Raw genomic sequence first — 26,095 nt, 5'->3', positions numbered from 1 at the left:
CTGAAATCAACAAACAAAATGGCTTCTCTAACTTATCTAAATGTGCTTGACCAAAACCCAAATACAGATGAGGCACCGACCAATAAACCTAGTGTATCTAGACACAGAAAATCCTACGTGTGTGCCAATGTACAGGGTACCCCAGACTCACCTACTGTCTGCAACCTCTCACCACAAATACTAACACGTTCAGCTCTCAGAATTGACATAAACAGTGTGAAATGAAGTTCCCCCTGAACACCGAGGCTTCCTGCCTTTTATCTGCGGCTCTCCCTCCACCGATTGGCCAGCCTGCTGCTGGTGCCAATCGCCAATCAGGACAACTGGCCCCCACAGGTGGAATCTAATCACCCGATTGATCTGTTAGGAGAACTGAGAGAGAGAGAAAAAAAGGAAGGGCAGGAGGGGAGAAAACACAACACGTAACAGTGAGGTGATGTTTTGTCAGGTCACGTTTTCAGGACGACATCAGCTCTTTGTTGAGGATGTGTCCCGTGTGAAAGATACAATAGCCCTCAACCAGCCACCCATTACAGAGGAAAGTCCTCTTTGTGTGTGTGTGTGTGTGGCTGCTGTTATAGCTGAATTCAATGGCTGTCTATGTGCACTTATTTTTACATTAGACAAACGGGTCAATGACTTAGCTTGGTCACATGTGTGGCCTGGTGTAACGAGTAATTATAAATGAGCATTCAATGGATTTTTCTTTGCATTGTAAAGATTCCCTCTGAGCGTGATGGGGGGTGTTGATGAGAGACAGCAGCGGGGCTGTTGATTTATTGGCCATCGCGACTAACTAGGCTAACCAAACTTTGGTGCAGATGCTACTGTTTGATTAGCAAATGCATGTTCTTTTCTAGGATTTAACTGAGTGTTTTAAGCTTCTGTTGGTTTGAAGTGTGTGAGAGAATCCTATTTTGATATTGTTCCTACCCTGCTATGGTTAGAATTCAAAGAAGTGTATGACCGTTGAATGTGACTTGAACCCTGAAGCACATACGTGTATGTTGATCAGCATTTTATGAAGGTGATAACCGTAATGTCACATCGTACTAAAGGCTATTAATGCTCTGAATATTATATAAAGAACCTTTTAAGATTTTAAGTGTTGATCAGATAACTTAGGAAACTATAATCTGTATTTTTCTCTATTTCAATCAGTGCAGTTTTGATAATACTGTAACCGAGTCGCGATCCCAAAGTCGACACTCATAGACTCGCGGACTTGGAAGTGTGTTCCTTCAAAGGCTGTGAGGGTTTAGGGCTGTCTCACCGGCAGATCGTCGAGTGCTTGAGGGCTCCTTCGCACACATTTTGAGCCCTTTATGCACACTTTCCATTAGGGCTGGGTGATATGATATGAGACGAGATATCGTCATTTTAGTATTGTCATCACTTAAAATGTGCAAAGGGTTAAATATATCTTTGTTTTACATGGAACAGGGTTTTTTTTTTTTATTTTTGAGCCAAATCTCAAAATTGTCCAATGTTCTGACTGTCTCAAGCTTTGTTCAATGAACTAAAACTTCTCTAAAGGGAAAAGAAATGCATAAGAATGGTGACAAATACCTCAGGCATGAAATAGTGCTTTGAAATTATACCCAAGGTTTAAAAAAAAAAAAAAAAAAAAAAAGAACCATGTCCTCCAGTGTGACACAATGTCCTGATTTAAATTGGGTAATTCAATGGACAACTTTATTTAGTTGAAGGACCCCATTCAAGGTCATGAAGTAACATACTGAGTGACTGAACTCTTTGTTGAAAGTACGGCTTACACAAAGTTTTATTAACATTAGTGAATAACAGCTAATTCATTTATTAGTTGACTATTTTTTATAATAAATGAATAATTGAGTGCTTATAACTGTAGGGTTATCACAGTAAGTACCATTTTTGTCCTTTAGTGTGGCACACAAAATACAACCAGAATATTATCAAATAAACAGTTGAGTAGTGCATTAAAGGAGATCTAACCATCACTCATCTTCATTTGGTTTAATTTTCTGGAGTTTTGAAAGGCTGACAGTTCAGTGAAAATGTTCCATAAATATCTGTGAAAAGAAGGAAATAGGTGGTGACTCCTTCAATTTTCTCAAATGTCAGATTTTACACTACATAAATATATGTATTTTTCCTCAAAATAGCAATTTTTATTAATTTATTTGGAATTGTATTTTGTGCATTGTCAGTCGCCAAAAACATAATCTTCAACGATTTCAAAAAACCTTTAAATTCATAACGAAACTATGATCAACATTTGCTCGGTCACTCATGAAACACTGGAATGACTGCCTACTCGTTCTGTATGCATTCCTCAGCACTATTTAACCTATTACCATGCATGTTCTGTTTTTATATTGTTAGGCTTCTTTACCATTATTCTTCTGTGTGTTTTATCAAGATGTTTGCTCCAGTGGGGATGAATAAAATAACTCGATTGATTTAACTCAAAAACAAGTCCTTATATAAATAATTACTGCAACAGAGTAGATCAATGAAAGAGATTATTTAGGCAAAACGGTAGTGAATAAGAAATTGAATAAATAAACTGCAACCAAAAATAGGAATTCGTAAAGACAAATATTTCAGAAGTCATGATGTGTTTTGTAGTCAGCGGTAGACCGAAACTTTCCCTTTTTTAAGTGGCTCTTATGTGAGCTGACATAATTGAGTTACAAAAGCAGGATGCCTCGCGTGTGCTTTTTTTTTTTTTTGTCTCCTGGTTGCATGACTCGGCAAGTAAATTCTAACATCTGCGGTCTTTCCTGTTGTGTAAAGTGGGTCTTGCAAAGAGCTTTGGTTGTTTCTGTGTGACTGCTGAGTGTTTATTGGTATTTCCACTGACAGCTGCCACTATGATTTGACATTTACAACCTTTTTAGTTCATGTGTACACATGTATCTGAAGTGGAATCCACTTGTGTGGAGGGAATTGGGTGGGGAAAAAATGGTCATTACTTAACACCGGAATATGAAATCATGTAACATGAAGAGCCAGGTGTCTGAGGGTTCGTGTTGCAACCACAAACATCAACAGGTGACTGCATTTTTCAGATCCTCTTTTCTTTTTAAAGGCATGCTGATGGTTTTATCCTAGATTTAGACTATGGACTAGATGTAGACCGAGACTCTGCACAGCTACAATCAATAATGTCTGACCAGGTTTGAGATGGCCTTCTAAATGTGACTATGTACAACCTCAAGAAATAAGCATTGAGCAACAAGAATGAATATAATTAATCAACTAAAAATAATGATTGATGAAAAGTAAATTACACAATCATGGAAACAATTAGAATTATTAAATTAGATAATTAGAAAAAATGCATGAAAAGTAAACAAGACCTTGACCGGAATGCAAGAGTCTGAAAGCAAGGCCACCTCTTTTACACTACTTTGAATTTTGATAAAATAATCCTTTCTTAGTCCCACAGCGGGGACATTTGCTGGATTTCAGCAGCAACAAGAGACATCAGTAAAGAAACAAAGCAAGTACAATAAATAGTCAAACAGTAAAGGTATAATAAACAACAAAAGCTGAAAATACAATACAATATAATACACGTGTGTGTGGGTGGATTATAAATGTGTGGGTACTTGAAGAGAAGTAACATGCAGTTACTGCATAAAGGGAGTTAATCAGAGTTTGTGTCATGTTATTTACAGTAAAACATTTGAACTAGTGCTGAAAGGATTTGTCATCAGTCCCATCACCAGAATATGAATCAACCGTTGTATTTAAGTCATTATTCGAGACAAACCTTCAAACTTTTGTAGGATCCAGTTTCTCAAATGTGAGGATTTGTTTTATTATTAGTATAAATTCAATATTAAGACGTCAACCTTGGGCTGTGGGAATTGTAAGGTGTCTTTTATAGACTAAACAATAAAAAAAGACAGTGTGAAAATAATCCTTGGAGAGAGCATAGCTTTAAATCTTATCACATAGAAACAGACTTTTTGTGTTGTTGAGACAGAATACATTCTGTTCCACCCAGTCTCCTCTGATCATCAGTGAGACCTGCTGGAAGAAACCAGCACATGTGTAGCCTTCCTCGGTTGAAACATTTACAGCGAGTCGGCCTGTGGCCCTGTGGCTCTCTTATCTCCATTCCCCTCTGCTCCACTGACGGTGGACAATGTAAACATGACCATGCAGAAATTTTACACTCAACCGCCATTGCGCCCCCCCCCCCCGGGGAAGTGCGTGCGTGCGTGCATGCGCGCGCGCGCGCGCATGGCTGCACACACGCAACACACAGTCATGAAAGTTTCAGATGATACATGACAGGTTGGCAACTGGCCAAGCTGTATAGCGACAAACTGTTGGCATAACACCGAGTGATACTCTGTGTGTCTGCATTGTTCATTGTGAGACCTTCAAGCGACGTTGTCCAAGTAACGATGACAGTCTTTGCATGCTCATGTGAAGCACACCTGACCCTATTCTGTTGACCTCCATGTATTGTTTCTCATTTTAGGGGGGGATTTGTCAGTTATTGATGTACTGTCTCGGGCATTTGAGATTTTACTCCTTTAAGTATTATTGATTTAAGGCTGAAAAAATTTGTCGATTTATTGATGAGATCATTGACGGAAAATTAATGCAATTATTCTAATAATCAATAAATTGTAATTTTGCAAGCAAAAGAGCCAAATATTCACTAGTTTCCGCTCTGAAAGTGTGATGTTTTACATCACTGTTATTAACTGACTACCTGTTGGTTAACTAAAACAAGTAATTTGAGGAAGTCATCTTGGACTTTGGGAAATTGTGATGGCCGTTTTTTTCTTTTCTTTACATTCATTACATTTGTTACGACCGGCTCGGAAGTCGCAACACAAGGAGGGACACAACACCAAGTTCGATTCAGAAACACACGGTGCCAGTTTATTACAGGACACACAAACCGTAATGTGCAAATCTAACTGAAGACCAGGGACTGGTGCCAGGCAGATGAGAGAGAGTGAGGGCGGAGCAAGGAGGCGCTTATGTAGGTAACCCCCATCTTCATCCAGGTGCCCTCAGTCACTCGTCAGGGAGCTGCACCTAGAACTCACAAGACACAGAGCACACACACACACACCCAAGCCCAAACACTCACAGCAGGACATGGAATATGTAACACTCCCTTCCTTAAGATAATAGCCATAAGGGTGTCATCCTAAGGTATGCGGGAGAGAGCATAGTTAAAGCCTGTTTTTCGATGGTGCTGTACTTATGTTGGGCTGCAGAGAACTTCTTTGAGAAGTAACATACCGGGTGATCAATGCCAACAGTCTTCCTGAAGCAATACAGCTCCAGTACCACTTGCGTCCACCTCCAACTTGAATGGCACTGTAAAGTCTGGAGCTGACAGAACTGGGGAGCTACACAGAAGAGCTTTAACGGTTTTAAAAGCCTGCTTACAGGTTGCATCCCAAACCAGATTCTTATTGGGGCTAAGAAGGTCTGTCAAAGGGGACACAATAGAAGCAAAGTTTCTGCAAAACCCTCGATAGTAACCAGCTAATCTAAGGAATTGACGTAGCTCCTGTTTAGTAGTAGGAACAGGAAACTGAGCAATGGCTGTCACCTTTGCGTCAACTGGGCGCACTTGGCCCTGCCCAACATGCTTGCCCAAATAAGTAATCGTAGCCTTTCTGAACTCACATTTTGCAAGGTTCAAGGTCAAAGAAGCATCTTGCAGACACTGGAACACAGTGGACAGGGTTTCTACATGAGATGGCCAATCAGGGGAGTAAACCACCACATCATCGAGATATGCCTCACAGTTTGGAACTCCAGATAGGACCCTCCTCATAAGGCGTTGAAAGGTGGCAGGGGCATTGCACATGCCAAATGCCATCACTGTATATTGTAGAAAGCTATCTGGGGTAACAAAGGAAGAAATGGCACGGGCAGTCAAGGGCACTTGCCAGTAACCCTTGAGTAGGTCTAACTTTGTGACAAAACGTGCAGCTCCGACCCGGTCTATGCAGTCTTCCACACGAGGAAGAGGGAAGGAATCCATCTTTGTCGCACTGTTTACCTTCCTAAAATCAGTACAAAAGCGTGGTGTTCCATCTGACTTTGGCACTAGCAAACACGGGGAGCTCCATGAGCTGGAACTGGGCACAGCAAAACCATGCTGTTGTAAATATTGAACCTCCTGCTGCATCTGGGCTCTTTTTGTGGGGTTGACACGGTAAGCATGCTGCTTAATCGGGGAACAGTCACCAACATCGATGTCGTGTTGCAAGACAGTGGTCTGGGAAGGTACATCTGAAAATAGTCCACGATGGTGCTCAATCAACCTTACAATGTCACTATTGTGGGAACCAGAAAGATGAGACAAATTCTTCTCCAAGTCATCAAGCACTTGAGAATTCTGCAACCGAGCACACAGAACAGGAGCATCTTGTATCACTAACTCATCTTCAAGAGGGGAGTAAGGTGGCAGCACTGCGGTTAAAGCTACAGGTGACACCAACTGATGTGAATGCATCGATTTCACTAGGCCTTGTCACATATGGCTTCAGCGTGTTCACATGGCACACACGAGTCTCCCGTCTCCTTTCTGGGGTAAGGAGGACATAATTTGTTTCATTCAGTTTCTTTTCAACCGTGTAATGACCTACAATCTTAGCCTGCAGTACTGAACCAGAGACAGGCAGAAACGCCAGTACAACATCTCCAGGTTGGAAACTGCGCATGACAGCATTCTTATCATAGTAAGCCTTCATTTTAGATTGCGAGATCGCCAGTGCCTCTTTGGCTACCTCCCCAGCACGGTGAAGGCGTTCTTTGAAAGAACTGACATAGTCTAGGATGTTATGGGCAGAGGAGGAATCACCAACCAACTGCTCACGCAATAGTTTCAATGGCCCTCTGACTGTGTGGCCAAACACCAGTTCTGCAGAACTGAAGCCCAATGACTCCTGAGCAGTTTCTCGGATCGCAAAAAGCAAGAGGGGTATACCCTCATCCCATTCCTTTCCAGTCTCAAGACAATAGGTGCGTAACATGGTCTTCAGGGTTTGGTGGAAGCGCTCTAGCACCCCTTGGCTCTCTGGATGATAGGCACTAGAGACTTGATGTTTCACAGCCAACACTTGTAACACCTGAGCAAACACTTTCGACATTAAGTTACTCCCTTGGTCTGTTTGAATGACCTTTTGGCAAGCCAAACGTACAGAATTTCACCAACTCCTTCACTACCAACTTGGCTTTGAGAGAACGTAGTGGAATTGCCTCAGGGTATCGAGTTGCAGCACACATCAAAGTCAAGAGATACTGGTGACCAGATTTAGACTTGGGCAATGGGCCAACACAATCAAGAATGAGTCTCTCAAATGGCTCTCCCATCACTGGTATAGGAATGAGCGGAGCTGGGGGAATAACCTGATTTGGCTTCCCAGCCATTTGACACATGTGACAAGAGTGGCAATACTCAGCAACATCACTCTTTAAACCAGGCCAAAAGAAATGCCTCAATATGCGGTAATAAGTTTTCATTATTCCAAGATGACCAGACAGAACATTGTCATGAGCTAAGTTCAGTATCTGCGACCGGTAACCAGAAGGGACAACAATCTGGTGAGTATTATTCCACTCACTATCAACAGAAGAAACCCACTTACGCACGAGGATACCATCCTCCCAGTAAAAAGTGGCATGAGTAGTACCACTATCATCTTTAGGCAAAACTGCTGCCATACACTTGGCCAAAGAAGGGTCAGCCTTCTGGGCTGCTACCAGCTGTTCTTTGCCAACCTTCAACTGAGTGTCAGGCCCAGCAGGCACAATGACAGGACAGGTCAATTTAACTTCAGTAGACTCATTTCCAACAGAGTTAGTGGACAGCTTATCTAGAGGTAACTCAGAAGTTACAGAAGGATCAGGATCAACCTCTAGTCTGTCAACAGGTGGAGCCACTTCAGATAAATTCACCACATCTTCATACTTTCTTGACTGGGTACGAGTTACAATGCGAACAGGAAAAACTTTAGGCAACCGAGATGACAGATCAGAACTCTGGTAATTGTCAACTACAGAGCCTGTTGGTCTATCCACTACAATGGGAGCAGGAAACACCTTCCCTCCAGCCAAATCATTACCCAAAATCAGGTCTACTCCCCCTATAGGAAGCTGGGGACGAATCGCCACCACGACAGGGCCTGTAACCAAGCCAGATTGCAAATGCACAACATGCAATGGGGCTTTAAGCCACATCATCCCACATCCTCGGACTAAAGCACTGCTACCAGTGGAGGTCTTCTCAGAGAGAGGCAAAACTCCTGTCAAAAACAAGGACTGAGAGGCTCCTGTATCCCTAAGGATACGAATTGGGATGAGCTTCTCAGAATCAGAAATTGGTGGGGTCATGCTCGGTGAGTTTTTTTTATTGGTCTGACAAGGACCATCTACACAGGGCAACTGCTGTGGTACTGCAACTATTAGCCCTACAGGCTTAGTACCTTCTGACTTTTTATTGAGAGCATGACAGTTTGCTATGAAATGACCAGGCTTTTTGCAATAAAAGCAAATCCTCTCAGTCCACCTGGCTAAAACCTGCAGCCCTTGTAATGGGAACTGAAGGAGACCCATTGCTTCCAGGTCTTAAACGAAAGGGGTTAGGAGAGGCCAAGCTGTTCGTCTTTGTTGGCAAAACAGGCGAGACTGTTTCATGAGCCAAGACGTACTCATCTGCAAGCACAGCAGCCTCCTCCACTTTAGTCACTCTTTGCTCACTCAGATAGGTGGCCACCACTTCAGGGACACAATTTCTAAATTCTTCCAGAATGATCAACTCCTGAAGTTCCTCCTTGGTCACAACCTTTTGTGACGTGCACCACCTAGTGAAAAAGTTTTCCTTTTCTCTAGCAAAATCCACAAATGTCTGCTTCTCCGCCTTCCGATACCCTCTAAACCTCTGTCTGTAGGCCTCAGGGACCAACTCCTAGGCACGCAAGATGGCTGCCTTAACGATGTCATAATCTGAGCTTTGGGTCAGAGTTAAAGATGAATAAGCCTCCTGAGCTCTACCTGTCAGTACACACTGCAACAGTAGTGTCCAAAATTCTTTAGGCCATGCTAAGGTGGTAGCAGCACCCTCAAAGTGGGGAAAGTACTTTTCTACCTCCTTCTCACCAAAATGAGGAACTAAAGGTATGTTCTTAGCTACATCAAAACGAGGACTAGCTGTATAAGAATTAGCCTGCTCAGTTTCAGCTCTTGACCTCAACTCCAGCTCCTTCATTTTCTTTCTTCATTTTCTTGTACTTGTCTCAACCTCTCCATCTCAAACCTCCTTACCTCTTCTCTTTCCTTAGCCTCCATCTCTAGCTCTTTTATTCTGAATTGCAATTCCAATTCTCGCAAATGTAAAGATTGACTACTTGTTCCGTCTTCCCAACAGCTACACCTGCAGACACATGTAAGCCCTGCTCCTCATCAGGCTGACTAGATTCACGGGGCAATACTCCCCATTCAATGAGTGCAGCGACTACTTTAGCTCTAAGTTGACCGTTCTTAAGGGAAGTTTGAGCAATTTCAAGATGGTACTGCTCTGCAATAGACATAAGCTGGGCTTTGGTGCATTGAGCCAGCTGCTCCATTGTAGGACCTTCACTGATCTCTTGAAAATCAGAATTCATTGTGAGATCACAAAAACAACTTTATGAGGAACAAAATCTCTACAAGATAGCACACCCAAAAATGGCCTCCCCCTAAGTAAGTCAAACTACTAACACAAAGTAACACCACCACACAGAAATAGTGCTACCAAACGGTACAGCTTACCTACACAAAATCAGAGAGTAATTGAAATGCACCAATCACTAGGCTGTCTATACAAGAGCAGTTACTTAACTATTTCAGGCCACACAGTATAGAAATAGTGTTAACAATACTCTTACCCCTACGATACACTGAAATTCTAAACACTACTTTTCTACCTCCACTGAGAAGAAAGTAGGTTCCACAAAATATAGTCCCTGCAAGAAGCATGTGACGACCTGAACACGAAGCTCACACAGATAATAGAAAAGCATGAGCACTGGCTTACTAAGCCAGCCAGACGAATCAGGGTTCAAAGAAGAACAAAACTACAGCCTAGCATTTAACAAAAGTAGCGTGTACAACAAACAAAATTTCTCCACTCTTACTACTACAAAGGCCAGCAAATACCACCACATACTATCCTGAGGAATGAACATTTCAAACTGACCTATTCTTGAACTTACCTGGTTTCCTCACTACCTAAGAACCTGTAGTTCTATCTGGCTAAACCTCAACTAGTCTTCGTTGGCTTTCCCGGGCACGCCAGGGGCCACCCCAGGGTTACCGCACAAAAAACAATAAAGTGGTGCTGGTCTCTCCAACACCCGCAGGCTTTCTTAACCAGGCAAGCTCAAAAAAGAGAAAAATAAAAGGTCTACCTTACGTGGTGACATCAGCCTGAACCTACTAGGTCTAGGAGTAAAAAAAATACCTAAGGCTAACTGAGCTTCGGACGAGCCCCCATTATGTTACGACCGGCTCGGAAGTTGCAACACAAGGAGGGACACAACACCAAGTTAGATTCAGAAACGCATGGGTGCCAGTTTATTACAGGACACACATAAACCGTAATGTGCAAATCTAACTGAAGACCAGGGACTGGTGCCAGGCAGATGAGAGAGAGCGATGGCGGAGCAAGGAGGCGTAGAGAGAGAGAGAGAGAGAGAGAGAGAGAGAGAGAGAGAGAGAGAGAGAGAGAGAGAGAGAGAGAGAGAAACCCACCCCACCAAGCGCCGTAAAACCAGAAGAAGAAGCAGCAGCAGAAGAAGAGAGGGAGAAAAAAAAAAACGTCTAATCAATGCGCTACACCATTGCCTTCGGTTAGAGATAGCAATTCCGCGCCGGTCCACGCCAGCTCAAGTGTTGCTGCAGCATGCCGTCTACCTCGAGCACAAATTAACAAGGTAAGGCTGTGTATGTTCTGGAGTGTGTTAGCTAACGGGCTAGTCAGCGAACCTGTTATTTTTTTTAATTATTTTATTATTTTTCAAGTGTTCATAATGTCATGTCTAATTTAACGAAAACGGCTTGCGGTTTTGCATGGTCGAGTGAATTTGCACATATTAAAGTTAACGTCTGTACTAGCTAAAGCTACTACGTTGTATGCACGTGCACAACGTTATAGCGCCGTATGCTACATTGGTTGGTTTTTGTTAGCTAGCTAACATGTTGCTGCAAAGTGCTTCGCCGTTCGTTAGTGTTGGTGGTGTTGAAACTCGAGGGCTGCTAGTTTAAGTTACCCGCGCGCGTGTACCATTAAGGTGCACTAGATACAGTCCAGGTAATGAAGTAGACTTAAAGCAACACGCTGTTCTTTTGTGCACCCCATTTATTTGTGTTACTCGTAAGACTCCTTGACCTATGCTTTTCCTTCCCTGATGATACAAAACAAATAATGCATAAATACTCATTTAAAATACTCAGCAAAAGGGGGGATGAAGGGTCTGTTGCTTTTCGTGGTCACCCCCTTCCTTCCATCACTCATAGTATTGTTTGTCATTATGATAAAACCATTTTAATGACTTGCAAATAGCTGCTTTACACACTTAAGGTAAACATAGTTAGAGGTTAGTGAAATCATCTTTTAAATTCTCAGTTCTCAGTGTACATTTAATAAATCATGGCAAACTGCTTTTCTGTTTTAGTAAAAAATGTACCATTACTCCTTGGCAATATTTATTGCCCATCTTTGAGCAACTTTGAAAATAAGGGGATGTGAAGCTGTTGGATTTGCATGGAGTTTTGACAACTATGCACATTGTCAACATGTTCTTATCGTTCCTTCATAGGATTTGGATGCAAGTTTTTCCACCCCAGTCAACATGTCCTCTGAAAGCATTACAGACATTACCAGGTGTGATTCTAACCACTCCCGTGCCTGTCTACAGACTGCACCTGAACTTTCAAGACAACTGGTGCGTTAAAATCCCACCTTTCAAGAGTACATAAACAGTCTGGTAAACCTAAAGTGCAGGTCACATTTTGTTGTGAATTGTGTAACTGTAAGGTCCTCTGTGTGCCAGAAAAATACATAGGCCATCTCAGGGCTAATTTGAAGCAGCATGTGACTGTTTGTTGTCTATTCAAAAACTGTGAATTTACAAGTAATGTCCTTCAATAGTCATGTAAGCCAGAAATACAAATCTTACAGTGTTAATGATTTTAGATAATCTGTAATATCGCCAACAACTCCAACTGATCTACCAGAAGCAGATGAAGAATTGCCTGCAGAGTGCAATGATCCACAGGCTACTGTTTGTTGTTCTGAAATAGAAAGCAGCATGTACCTAATGCCTTTGGACAATTATACAATTGAACATAAACTTGCATCATTGTTTCTTTACATGCAAACTGTTTTGTGCAGAGTTCTACAGAATTACTCGAGTGGACCTGAAGAGGATCTTCCTGTCATCATTGGATGCACACTCATCGCAGCTTATTAAGCTGTACAGATCATGCCGCGGAACACTTGGAAAGGACATGATCCTTCTCGACAACTTTGATGAACAGGTAATCAATAAGTAGGAAGTGCATGTGGTATAGCAGGGGTCCTCAATTAGATTTGAACTGGGACCAAAAACTGGGGGACAGACGAGGGGCATTTTCACAATTATTTAGTCCGACACGACATCAATTATAAAACGGACAACTATGCAAACCATAACATTGGAGCAGAGCATTTAACATCAGATCACCCTTTAATATTCCAGTTTGTCTACCAAAATAAATATGAATACACGTTAATGTTCACAGGTGTATTGTATTTTTTGACTTAATTGACATTTCAAATTGGTGATTTCGGAGATGAAAAGCAAGAGAGCGTTATTGTGTTTTCACCCTTAAGCTATGTCCAAAAACATGATGCCCATATACTGTATACAGTGGTAAAATATGGGTTCATTTAGTTAGTGAATACAGCCGACCTGAAATGCATGCTACAATGCTGGAAGCATTTTGCCAAATGCCTTTGTCTTCTATAGTTTGCATTGAATTTTTTGAATTATAATTATAAATATATACATTTTTAATCTTCATTTTGTATCTTTCAGACAACTGATGTGCTTGCCCACAGAAAGTCTACAGCTCAATGGAGTCTACCGTTCATTGATGGAGAAGCCGGACGGCTTTCTGAAGAAATATCTGGTAAGACTAATGTGTCAATGTCATTAAGGTTGCACATTGAGCAAGAAAACACTAATGCAAACATTCATCAAACCCTCATTTCTACTTCACTGTTACTTTGTTATTCCACCTAAATAGTTTAATAAGTGTAACTTTAGAGTTAACATTTCATTTCATGTGATATCGCCAATACTGGCAATATTACTGTAGCATCAAGGTTACATGTGAGTGTGGTGCCTGCATCACATGCATTTTGTAACAGCAATTCTCCTTCAAATTTACTGGTAACATTTATAATTCCAAGCCCAAATTAGTCATGGGTTTTGAGACCTCGTATACAGTGCATTCAGAAAGTATTTAGACCTGTTGAAGATTTGTCTGACTTAAAAATGATCCATGTACATATTTTGCAGTATTTTTAATTGTAAAGTCATTCTCTGTCAGTGCATTTTCAAAGTCAAAATACCTTTTTGGTTAGCTAATCTTTTTAAGAAAATAAAACTAAAAAAGCCCCTACACACCATTAGCACTCTTTGCCGCTACATGTCTTTAGGGTAAGAATCTGGCAGATTTGGAGTGATTTTGTCCATTGTTTAATAGCAGATTTGCTCCAGTTCCTTCAGGTTTTTGTCACTTATTGAATCGAAGGAAGCCTGTACAGTGAGAGCAAATGTTTCCCTGTATTCTTCTCTATTTATTTATTTATTTATTTAATGACAAGACACGACATTCAGAGTATGAATATTTAAATATTCAAATACTATAATACAAATGTGTAGGGGGTGAATATGGTATGAAAGTGGTATATTTTAGTTTTTAAAATCTGCAGAAAATTTACCAACCAATAATGTATTTTGACTTTTCAAATGTATGGTTACAGAATGGGAAGGAGAAAAAAAAGAACTTTAAAGAGGGGGTGAATATTTATGAAAGTCTCTATATGCTTGTTTTTCTTTAAAATACAGACCCGGAGGAATTTTGTGTCAAGGGAGTTGAACTTGGAATACTCAGTTGTTGAAGATGGCGTTGGGACGGTCCGCTGAAGTCCAACAACAATAAGCATCGCCCTGGTTATTGAGGAACGGATTGTCCTGGAGGATGTATGCGACTTCCCAACCACATCTGCCCTTTTGTTTGGGCTCATCTAGGCTCTTAACCTGGAATATCCGAAGGACTTACGGTACATATTTTTGAAGTAATTCAAAAGGTGTTCATGAACCTTGGTACCCAGTGCTCTACCCGGGTTCAGGCCTTAAAGAACAGTTTGCTGAAGTAGCCTGCCATATCTAAACCACACCTATGGTCTTGGCTGGATTTTCATGAGGGACTGAAATGTCACCAACTTGACCAAATGCCAATGGTATGAGTTGGCATTTGATACTTAACACCCTTAAGTATTAGATGTTTAACAAGTTTATTATTTGCCTTACTACTTTGTATATTACAGCTGAACTATCCACTGCTGGTCCTGCACTTTAGGTGTATTATAATTTAATATTAATTTTAGTTTATTGTTGTTACTGCCACATAGTGCCATGCAGACACATATTTGCATTTATTTTTGTTTTGACCGAGTATTAGGAGGGAACTTTAGTCGGTGTCTTTGGGTTTAAAATGGCGTGAAGTAGAGATTATAAGGATGTTGACCCCCTGCTGTCTACTATTCAAGTGTTGAAATTGAAAGACAATATTGTTTTGCAAGCAAATAACTTATTGTTATTAAACATTTTGTTTTAAGATGTTTTTCTTTTCTTTAATGGTGTACATGTCTAATTAATTAAAAATGAAGGCTGTAAAAAAAAAAGTTGAGTATACTTAAAAAGGTTAAGCAACCAGCTGCACAGCTTTTTTGAGTATACTCAACATAAAATGGGCAGTGATGTTAATGTATGTTTTCAATCTATAAGAACACACAATTTCAGGTTTCTCCAACTTGATATTTCAAGTGTTCTTTACTTAAGTACATGAGTAGACGTGAGGATCAAGCTCCATATTTTAAGTTATGTTAACTTAAGTACATAAGTAGGTCTGAATGGTAATGTTAAGTTTGACAAACTTAAAATAGCACTTTGAGTTAACTTCTTATCCTAAGTTGACACAACCCATTAGCCCTTAGTTGAGTATACTCAAAAAAGCTGTGCAGCTGGTTGCTTAACCTTTTTAAGTATACTCAACTTTTTTTTTTTTTTTAGACTGCATATGTAACACATTCTTTTGCTAATCGGTGATATAATCACATTGATCTGTAATGAAAATAATCCTTAATTGTAGCAGTAGTGTTAAGAGGCTGTTTTATATTGTGAATTAGTTGTGACCGACCGTAGTGCTAATGGTGGTAGAGAATTCAACACTTCTTTTGTTAAATTGAACAAGTCTGAGAAAAATCCACAAATTCCTTTTGTTTTCGTGACCCCGGATATAAATCCTTTTAGGACACGAGACATGAAAACTCCTTCATTACACTAAACCAACTGTGGCTTATTATAGCCTGGTCCAGAATTTATGACTGAACTTCAGACCACCATCTGGAGGGGATGGAGTTGACACACGCACACATTTGGCCCTAGAGATGAAGCCGCCAACACAAACATCTGGTGTGAAGTGTTCCTCCTCCTCCAGTGGAGTCCCACACAACGCGACACAAGCCTGCACACGATCCACGGACCAGGTTACCATGGTTATAGCTCCGGGCGGTGACTCGGTCCACCGGCCTGCTTATTCTGGGATGAGTCAAATTACCGCCGCGGATGTCTTTGTTCCTCCTCGCTCTGGTTTTTATTCAGTGCTTTTTAACACAATCACACAAACGCTTTGCCTGTTTTTTTCTTTATGTTTGTGCAACTGCAGATTTTCCGTCTGTTAGATAATCATATAAGCTCAGTTTCAGTTCTCTCTTCTCTCGCGTCAGTTCCCAGTCTCTCTTGTTTTTTGTGTGTGTGTGTGTGTGTGTGTGTGTGTGTGTGTGTGTGTGTGTGAGTGAGAGAGAGAGTGATAGATTCCTAGTCAACACCAACAGACAGAACACAGGGAAGAGTGGAGGAGGGTGTTTCTGTCTCTTGGGCGACAGTGGAAAGAGCATTTAGGAGGATGTCATGCCACAGGCCTCTGGTGTTGGCACATTCCTCATCGGACCTGAAGTCGCCCAGAGGCTGTTGGGATACTTTCTGTCGCACATCTCACGACTGCCTCACAGTACTGACTGAGAGCCACTCATGTGCTCTGCTTTCATGTGTTGTGTGCTGTATTCATTGGTCATGTGGCATTGCAACAGGATGAGTCTGGTTGATTCCGTCATTTCCATTGATTATGATCAAAAGAAGTCCGATCGGACGAGAAATATGAGCGTTCAAACAATGTGACAAGTTAACAGGAAAGCGGTTTAATCAGGATATGTAAGACAATTCTATTTGGACGAACATCCAGAGGCGAGCAAAATGTTATTAATGCTTCAATGAACAGGATCACTACTCCACCTACGGTAGGTAAGTTGAAGTAGGTCAGTCTGTAAAATGTGATGGATGTTTACTGTGGACAGTTTGGTTATTGGCTCTACCATTTAAGTGTTATTACCTAAATGCAATGTATTTGGAAGGTATAACGAAATCAAACTGCTCCAAAATATCTGTCCCACTATACAGTAACATAAGAATTTATCGTGATATCCTGTTTGCAAATTATTTTCAAGATTGTTTTTTATATTTTTTTCTCATTTTTCCACATTCCTATATTTGTTTGATAATTTAGATTCCCATAACTTCTTTTGTTGGGAGATGTGTTGTCCCAGAAATAATTGTGAAACAATATTGTCATTTTAAGATTATTTTATGCCACTGACGTAATGATGATATAATAGCATAATAATGCAAGTACACCCTTTTTAAAGGGCAATATTCAGACATTGGAATGTGAATTAAAAAAAAAATATATATATATATATATATATATATATGTGTGCACATACATTTATCTCACAGAGCTAACAGTGTTTACCTGAGGAGGAACCGAAGGGTATATCGGCAGTAAGCGTCCATCTTTATTCTGGTACCAATCCCAGTGCTCGGTAACAGAAGGGCCTCCCTCACTGACGTTGTCTGACTGCTCTCCATCAGACCGGAATAAAGCTGGCCGGTTACAGCTGATATCGGCGGCGGCGTCCCGTAGTGTAGCGCCCACCCCTCCGGCTCCTCCTCAGGTAAACACTGTTAGCTCTGTCAGCACTGTTGACTCTCATGGCGCTGCTAACTGCGAGCTGCCCGCTTAGCCGTGGCCATGTCGTTTGAATACTTTATTATTTACCGTTATCAGCAAGCGGCAACGGCCGTCAGCACATACTCGCTGTCTTTGTGTAATCGTCTGAACAACAATAACCCATAACATCACTCAAAAGAAAGAATGAAAATGTGACCATTAAAGGCTCATTTTCATATAGTAGCATGTCAGTCATGACTGGTGTTAGAAAATACTAATAGAATGCTCATCTACCAACCAACTTTTTCTATATAAGGTTTACCTTTGCTGCTCTCTCTCGCTCTTGCTCTCTCTCTCTATAATGCACCCTCTATAGGTGGAAGACTTGATTGCAACATAATTCACTCAAGCTGCCTTCCTTAAGTCATATTTATTTATTTATCTCAAAATTAAGTCGACAATCGACACATCAGTCACACTAGACACTAACTTTTGCTTGTGATTAAAATGCTGTCTGTCAAATTTAACTTATGTCTCACCTCCCTCCTCCTTATCCTTGAACCCCCTGCCTCTCCTCTATACCTTCTTCGCTCTCCTCTCTTCTTCTTCTACCTCCTCCTTTCCCCTCTCTCTTGCCCCTTCCACACAGATGCTCCCAGCCGCCCAGCTTGACAGGAGTGATGGGATGTGTCAACTAGGTATTGCACCTATCCCAACATTTTACACTGCAAGCAGGGAGACTGGCTGGGTGGGAAAAGATATTTTGGGATACAACAATTTGGAAATACTTGTGGAAAGGGAAGATGACCCTAGGTATGCATCGGCTGGTAGTTGACATGTGTACTTTTATTTACCAGGCATGGTTTGTAGCTAACAAAGTCAACGGTGGCAGACTAACCTTTGCAGTTAACTTTCTTACAGCTTGTTAAGTCGCGATCTCGATATATTGGGCCCACTTGTTCTGTTTTTTTTTCACATGCAACTCTTTTTAAAAAACAAATATTTAGCATAAATCACCAGAATATGAAAATTGGAGGACGTCACACTCCTTGACACGCCTGAAAAAATGGGGAAGCTGAGTAATAAGATAGGAAAGTCTAACAAACAAGTATGTTATACTCCTGTAAAAGAAAACAATTGTTCTTTTTCCCTTGAAGTATAGAACTGGTTTGGTAACTTGGTTTCCAAGTAATGAATTAAAGGACCATTTCAAATAATGAAACCGCTTTGTATTGGTGTCGAGTGGGAGATGTTTAAGATGTTTAAAGGCTTACATGCACTGGAGGTCAATATTTGAAGACTTCCATTATTACGGGCTTTTGTGTTGCAACACTACCTGTCAGTGGACCCTGATGATCTAGTACAGTATCCTTGTGGGATGTAGTTTTATTTACAGTGGAAGACAGTTCACAAACTGAGCCTCAGCGGGAAGAGAAAAGCTCGAAGCACTGTACTTGTGAAATATGAAAACATCCTTATAGTTTTGTTTGTTTCACACAGCTTTGTCTGAGATTAGTAACCCGAGACATCACGTTAATGTTTGACGTCCAAGGCTCGATTCATCGACTGTGTGGCCGAATATTTATTCTTTTCACACATTGTACACCAAACCCTCCTGAAATGTTGTCGTCCGAGATTAGGTGGTTAGTAAGTTAGCCTTCATTTAATCATAAAGTCACGAGAGACATGAGGTCACAATACAACTCAACAGGTCAATTCGGTCTCACAAAGCAGTCACCCCTCACACACATAGTGATTACTAACCACAAATATTCTTATTGATAAAATGAGCAAGTCCCTCAGAGGAATGAACTCTCGTTTGTTTTGCAGTTTAACTCTTTTAGCTTTAAAATATTAGGATTCCACTTGTACATGTATGAAGGGAAAGGTTTCTCAGCCATTTCAGTTCAGAGAAGACCAGATGCAGGTTGATGTGGTGTTTCTATTTAAAATTTTTGAATGTGGTTTGGCAGGTAGCTGGGAGACGGCTCTCAACCCAGAGGGCTCTGAACCAAAAGTATGAGGAAGTAGAAACGGTTACAAAGGCACTAAGTGTGGGAAAGTTAATGACCTAATGAACAAAAGGTTCTGAAAGAAATCCGGGGCGGGACAGACCAACACGACTCGAGGTTTGTTTTACACAAATAGGTCGACGTGACACCAGAAATTGTAAAATATTGCTCCACTCCTGCTAGACAAACTGACATCTCCCCTCTCTGCCTCCTGCTCCTTTTCCATCGTCTCTCAACTCTGATTGCTCTGTTCCTCCTCTCCATCGAAAGTGTGCTCATGTTTCACTCTTTTCTCAACTCCTGGCATCATCTCACCTCTCTGTATATCTGCCTTCTCCTCTTGTGTCTGTCGGACCAGTTGGCAACATGGATTGTTAACTGAATGTAGAAATAGTTCTGTCGAAGGCAACTTATTATTTCGCAAGTTGAGCAACTAACCATTGCTTTAATTATTTAGATCATTTGAATTATTGTTCTGTAAATTAAGTCTATTAAATGTCAGAAAATACTTCCATTGAAATGACCATTCAAATTTCTTAAAAGCCTAGTTTGTTAGTTTTTTCCTGACTAAGATGTTCAGGTTACTGTCACATTGGACAAAGAAAATCCACCAATCCTCACAGTTGAGAACCTAGAACAATTTCTTCTTGGCTTTTATGCTTGAATTTGACAAACAATTATCTAAATAATTGATTGGCTGTTTCAGCTGTAGATCGGTTAAGAAAATAGTCTTTAACTTTTTTATAGATCACATCCCGATGGTATTGTGCACCTATTTAGCAATATAGGCAAAAGATTTACAAAAAACAATCTCTTTATGTTTATATCAAAATCCACTCTTTTCTTCCTGTAAAACAAAATATGGCGTTTGCTCACCAGCAGCAACCAATTTCGACCAATACTATCATGACATCCATCAACAAGGGAGGTGTGTGTGGAACAAGTTATAAGCCCACCACTTTTTAGTGCTCCAATCAAATGCGAATAATTTGATTTACACTGTACACTACTGAAATAGTCTGTTTCACAGGAGGGAATACGACACAGTACAGACCATAAAGACGCCATAACTTCAGCTTCACTCAGACTTTAGTCACCTGCGGCAGTCAAGTTACCGGAACCGAAACTAAACAGAGCTGAAATGTTTTAAACCAAAACAGAAAAAGCAGATCTAGGCATTAATACCGCTTTAACATGCATATTTTCTCTTTTTACTTGATAAATGGGTGCACTTAACATACTTTTGTCACAAAAAAAATCAACGACAACAAGAGACCTGAGATCAGTTTCTAATCAACAAGACGTGCAGCCTGGCAGCCTCTCTGACCCTCTGATGTTATAAGACCTTAACAATGAAGTTAGGCTATTGGAACCCTTACAGTTATACATCAAGATATTAATCTCTGTTTGTCTCTCTCTTTTTCTTCTCAAGCAGATGAGGCAGTCCTGGATGATGTAATCGGTCTGAAGGATTCATCTGCAGCGTTCACACCGGAAAGAGACAGAGGAGGGACAGACGAGGACACGAGGATGGGCGTGGGGAAGAACACCAATTCCAAGGCGATGGACAGTAACAGTGAGGGAGGAAAACTTGAAGAGGAGAGCAAGCATGCCGTGGATTTCTACCCTATCCCGGTACACAAACATTTTTAATATCTCAGTTATGAAATTAGGAAACACTGAAAACAAAGCCACAGACGCATCACGAACAAGGTCACATACTGAAACAAAGACAGGGTGTGGTCGCTATGCACGTAACTTAAAAATGTCAGTTCCTTTCTGTCTCCTCTTTCTTTCTTTGGATCAGATTTGGCAGCGTGTTGAACAAAGGCAAAATGAGAACAATAGAATTTTGTTCTTAAAACAAAGTTCTGTACTTAAGTACTATTTTCTGCTCCCTCGTGAAAAGGGACCTCTCTGATGTTCATACATTAAGTGAACTTTTCTTTAACCTAAAGCGACTGTGATCAGCTTGTTTTATATTAACATTGGCTCAAATGACTGTGTGGTGTGAAAGAAGACTCTCATAGTCATGAACTTGGCAAACTGACAAAGTTAGCAGCTAGCTGATCTGAACTCAGTGGTACATTTAGCAGCTAATTAGCCAGATGTTTCTCTCAGGAGATCATACCAGATCTAAGGAACCAACCAACTTGCATTCGTCCGGTGTTCAGAAGCCCAACTCTACATGAATGCTAACTGCTTCAGGTCTGCTGGATGTGTTAATGGGTAACTGTCTGCTAACACATTCAACATATCGGCTCAATAGGTTTATAATGTACTTACAGCTTGTTTCCCATATTCCCCAAGTGCCCCGACAATCAGTTAACGCAGGTTTAAGTAGAGAATCTGCCTCCACCACAGAACAAAATGAAGACGGGACTTTCCACAGAGCTGTGACAGTGACCATGAAGTTGCTGTTTTCCTTTAGAAACTCAGATAAGGCGTTCAGTAGAACAAAAAATATATGATAAAAAAAAAATGATACAAGCCCAAAGTTTGTGTTCTTGTGTCCCTGTATATCCCTTAGGTTTTTAGACATTCATCTCCTTAATACATATGATAATACATTTTATTTATAAGCGCTTAAATACAATGTATTATTATTGTATGTATTGGGAGATGAATGTCTAAAAGCGTACGGGTTGTACAGGGATTGTTAGTTTTAACAATTCTTTGGCAGATGAAGCGACTGCTGCCAAGTGTTAAGAGTACCTTCAAGGTGTGTCTGCTGTCTGAGAGTTTTCTCACAGGGCTTTACAGTAAAACTGGCAGATGATGATGTCTTTGCATTGTGTGCCTCAGGCATGCAAACGTCCAAAAGGTATTAGATCATCTTTGAATATACTGTATATTTTAATGTGTCCCTTTTTTATAGTTCCCCTCCCTTTGTGAATTAACGTGATGCTCTCGGCACATTCACAGGAAAAGCACACGCATCACGTGCACTCGCACTCATTCTGGGTGGAATGAATTTGTTTGTAGTGATCAGTTTGCATGCGGTAGGAAACACGTGTCCATGTGCAGGTTGGCAAGTCTGTTCATCAGCTTTGTTACGTGCTCTTTACATTTCAGATTTGTCACACGACAAGGCACGCAGACGCATAGTTACACAACCTCACGTGTATTTTCACTTGGTTTTGTAAGCATTATCATCAGCCAGCTGTCTGGTCCAGTGGTATTTTGCAAACTGTAATCAAGATTAACCTGCTCTGTTTCCTCATGAAAGGTCAAAAGAGTGGCATTAATGATCTTAACTGTGAGTCGGTCTGTGTGTTAAGGTGGTGGTAAACGGCGTGGGCGGTGCCATCGGAGACCAGGACACCGAGAACACCGAGCTGATGGCCATCTACACTAAAGAGTATCGGGGAGCAGAAAAGGTAACGTGGAGCAATGGAAGTGAAACACAAGCCCCGTGTTTAATACGTGATCCAAAGGGCAAGTTCACTCCCAAATAAGCTTCGATTTTAAGCAGACCGACACATACTCGCGTGGTCCCAGAAGCTTACTTATAACCACAGTTTCAATCACTTTCCTTTTCCTTCCTCACCTTTACCCGGCATTCTTAAAGATGTAATCCTTCAGATTTCAGTCGTATTGGATTTATAACCCATGTGGTTTGATACCACAGCAAACGCACACTTGGACAGCTTGTCGTTACAGTTCAGTTAGTCCACAGAGCACAACCCTCCATGTATCAGCTCCCTGTGGCTGTTCCTCCTCATTTCATGAGTTCTTGCAAAGAATCAGAACTGATCTGCTTTCTTCCTCTGAAGATGCATTTTTGATGAATGATTTCGATCAGCTCCAGCACATTGCGTTTCCCGTGGCTGTTCTGCAATAAATGTCACCTTCATTTTCTTTTTCCAGCTGAGTGCTTTAGTGTGAAGAAGCAGCAGTAGGAAATGGTCAGTTTGCGTCATCAGTAACTTAATAAACTTAAAACTCTGATACAGCTGAGAGGAGAGTGAACAGTGAGACTAATCTTTTTTAAATCTGGGTTACAATGTGTCAAACGAGTGATTTTTAAAATAAATAAATAACAACTCCACATCATGGTATTTATTAACATGTTGACACTATTTCCTAAGATTTATAGTTTGTTTAGTTAAAATAACTCGGTTGTAAAACTCTGTTAGCTTTTGATGTTTCACTTCTTACCTGATTCTCTGTATTTAAAACAGAGACCCACAAACTCATTTCCACACAAGCTAGCGCAAAACAAAGTGCTGACTTATCAAACTGTCTCTCCATTATTTTCTCTCTTTTTTCTTTGCTGAGAGTGACGTCATGCGTTTTGGTTTTCCTCCACCCAGTCTCACTCACTCACTCAGACGCACACTTTCTTATCTGATCATTCATAAAAGTCACGTCCGCTCAGACCGTTGCTGTTCTCACGGCCACATTTGACGGGATCAGTGTGATCGGCAGTTATAGTCCTATACTTTCACATAAATACATTCTACTAGAATACATTATTTTGACCCTTTACACAAAGTAAAGTGTACAAGACAAAGTAAAAATGAATTATGAAGACACTGAGCTCTGTTTTAATCTCTTTCTTTGTGTGTGTGTGTGTGTAGAGCTCAATGTCTGAGACGTTGGACAGCACAGACAGTACGGACGCGAGGAGGATGGACATGATCTATACCATTGAAGACACCCCACCCTGGTACCTGTGTGTGTTCTTGGGCTTACAGGTAGATCTCCACGCATAACCGTGTTGTTTCATGGCTGACTTGCAGTGCGTATTATTGGTCATGAATATATTTTTCTGTAGCTGACTAACAGGTGTGTTTTAAACTGGCAATGTTTCACCATATGAGCTGAAAAGCGAGCACTCCCTCGTGCCCTGTATAATCACGGTGCGTCATCTTCTTCACTGTGGTTGTACTTGTCATCCTGGTGCAGTATTTTTCATCCGACCGTCCGCAAGGTTCATCACGCAACTAGACGCTAGTCACAGAAATAGGGTTTTGCTCACAGTGGTCATCATGTTTGTTGTTCTTTTGGTTTAAGCCAGAGTTGGTAACTATTCTACAAATAGCTTAGTCATATTAGCTCTAACTGTCACTAGATCCTCGAGGTGAAAAACGGCCTCCTTTCATCTCTCCTAATGGCAATTTCTACAACGCCTGAAGAAATACTAAGTTTATAAGTTCCTGCTTTCATGTGTTGTCAGTCATTTCTTTGAACAGTGGATTTTTTCCCCTCTGGCCTTCACTTTAAAATATTCCACAGCTTCAAGTCACTGCCGGCTCAGAAAAGAACAGGAAGTTATTTTTATAGCTCACAAATATATAACGCTGTGACTCTGCCCAGTGGATGGCAGCTGTCACCAATTCCACATAATTCTTGTTATTTTGGAGATTATGTGTCACTATTTCTGAGTGAGCAGGATCGTGGTGCAGCTGCAGAATGGAGTTAGTTTTAATAGGCTGCGTAAGTCTGAATGCATTTTACTTTATTTCAGTGACGGTGTTCTTTACTACATTCTTGACATAGCTGAAATAAAGCCACTGAATGCTGCTGAGCCAAAATCCAAAGAGATGTTAATCATTTAAAATTCACTGTATGTTAACTTTTAAATCACCAAACACGTCACTGGATCAGATTGTGAGCTTACAATCCTGTCACTGTATTTAATCTATATCTTTTTTTTAAATCTTAAAATCTTTTTTTCATCTTCACTGTGTTTTGTCCCTGTCAGATTAAAGCTGAATAAATATATTTAAAATGTAATGTAGCCCAGAGAGTTGGTTAACATTTGCTTCGAGGGGTAAATTTGGTTTCAGTTGCACAATTCATTCAAGAGTTTCAGGCATGACTTCTCCTTTTTTCTGTTTTTTCCAATGTACCAAATTTAGTGTAAAAGAGTTTTGTAGCCGAAGTTTAGTCCAAAATGGGCCCAAAGGATTCAACTCAAACCAATCTTGAGAAATGGAAGCAGTTCTAACCTCTAACCTCGAAGAGTCATGAGCCAAAATGTAAAGTGGTTTATACATGGCTACGTAATCCAAAAACAAGTCACTGGCTCCTTTGACCGCAACATAGCTCATGACAAGTAATAGGCAAACAAAAATATCCAAAACAGAAGGGAGGCTAATGTTTTCATCCTGAGAGATAGTGATCCGAAAGAAAAGGGTTTATAATGATGATGATCTGTTGTATTCTGTAACATCCTAAAAACTAAAGTAACTAAGCTAGTAATTATGGTGTCAGGTGTGGACCGTCGAACAATATACACACACACACACACACACACACTCTGACTCTGTGGCCTCTTGTCTTTGCAGCACTACTTGACCTGTTTCAGTGGAACTATTGCCGTGCCGTTCCTCCTCGCCGAGGCGATGTGTGTCGGCCACGATCAGTGGGCCACCAGTCAGCTCATTGGAACCATCTTCTTCTGTGTGGGGATCACCACCCTGCTCCAGACCACACTGGGCTGCAGGTACACTCTCAATACTGTCTCACATACCTCCAGTCAGACAGTAGGTCCATGCCCTCACACACACTCTACACTGCAGCTTTTCTGTCAGCTGTACACTTTATTCTGTCTTTCACTTCCTCACCTCTTCCCTTTTTATTCCTCCCCTTCTCAACTACCTCTCATCTCTAAGTGCCATCCAATGTCAAGGGTCATTGTTGACAAGAAGTTCCTCTTTCTCCATCCTTCCTCTTTGTGTGTGTGTGTGTGTGTGTGTGTGTGTGTGTGTGTGTGTGTGTGT

The 26,095-nt window shown here is 40.9% G+C and overlaps 1 protein-coding gene across 10 annotated transcripts in view; it reads left to right on the top strand.

The window, feature by feature from the left end:
* Nucleotides 1–26,095, top strand: part of slc23a2 (solute carrier family 23 member 2) — a 40,194-nt gene that overhangs the window by 4,641 nt on the left and 9,458 nt on the right. Inside the window, exons 1-7 of one of the 10 annotated variants that reach the window (XM_031856814.1) lie at nt 10,778–10,946; nt 11,832–13,185; nt 14,130–14,344; nt 20,800–20,999; nt 22,646–22,744; nt 23,948–24,064; nt 25,661–25,818. In XM_031856814.1, coding sequence (XP_031712674.1) covers nt 14,263–14,344; nt 20,800–20,999; nt 22,646–22,744; nt 23,948–24,064; nt 25,661–25,818 — 656 coding nt within the window. In that variant the 5' untranslated portion in view covers nt 10,778–10,946; nt 11,832–13,185; nt 14,130–14,262. Of the gene's footprint in view, nt 1–10,777; nt 13,186–14,129; nt 14,345–17,343; nt 17,357–18,001; nt 18,051–20,796; nt 21,000–22,645; nt 22,745–23,947; nt 24,065–25,660; nt 25,819–26,095 lie in introns of those variants that run through there. The other 9 variants (XM_031856813.1, XM_031856811.1, XM_031856816.1 and 6 more) reach the window with 9 other exon arrangements.

Source organism: Anarrhichthys ocellatus, unplaced genomic scaffold, assembly GCF_004355925.1.
Source record: "Anarrhichthys ocellatus isolate YVR2014 unplaced genomic scaffold, GSC_Weel_1.0 scaffold17, whole genome shotgun sequence".
NCBI lineage: Eukaryota > Metazoa > Chordata > Actinopteri > Perciformes > Anarhichadidae > Anarrhichthys > Anarrhichthys ocellatus.
The sequence above is the reverse complement of the archived record's forward strand: the minus strand, read 5'-3'. Positions and strand labels throughout refer to the sequence as shown.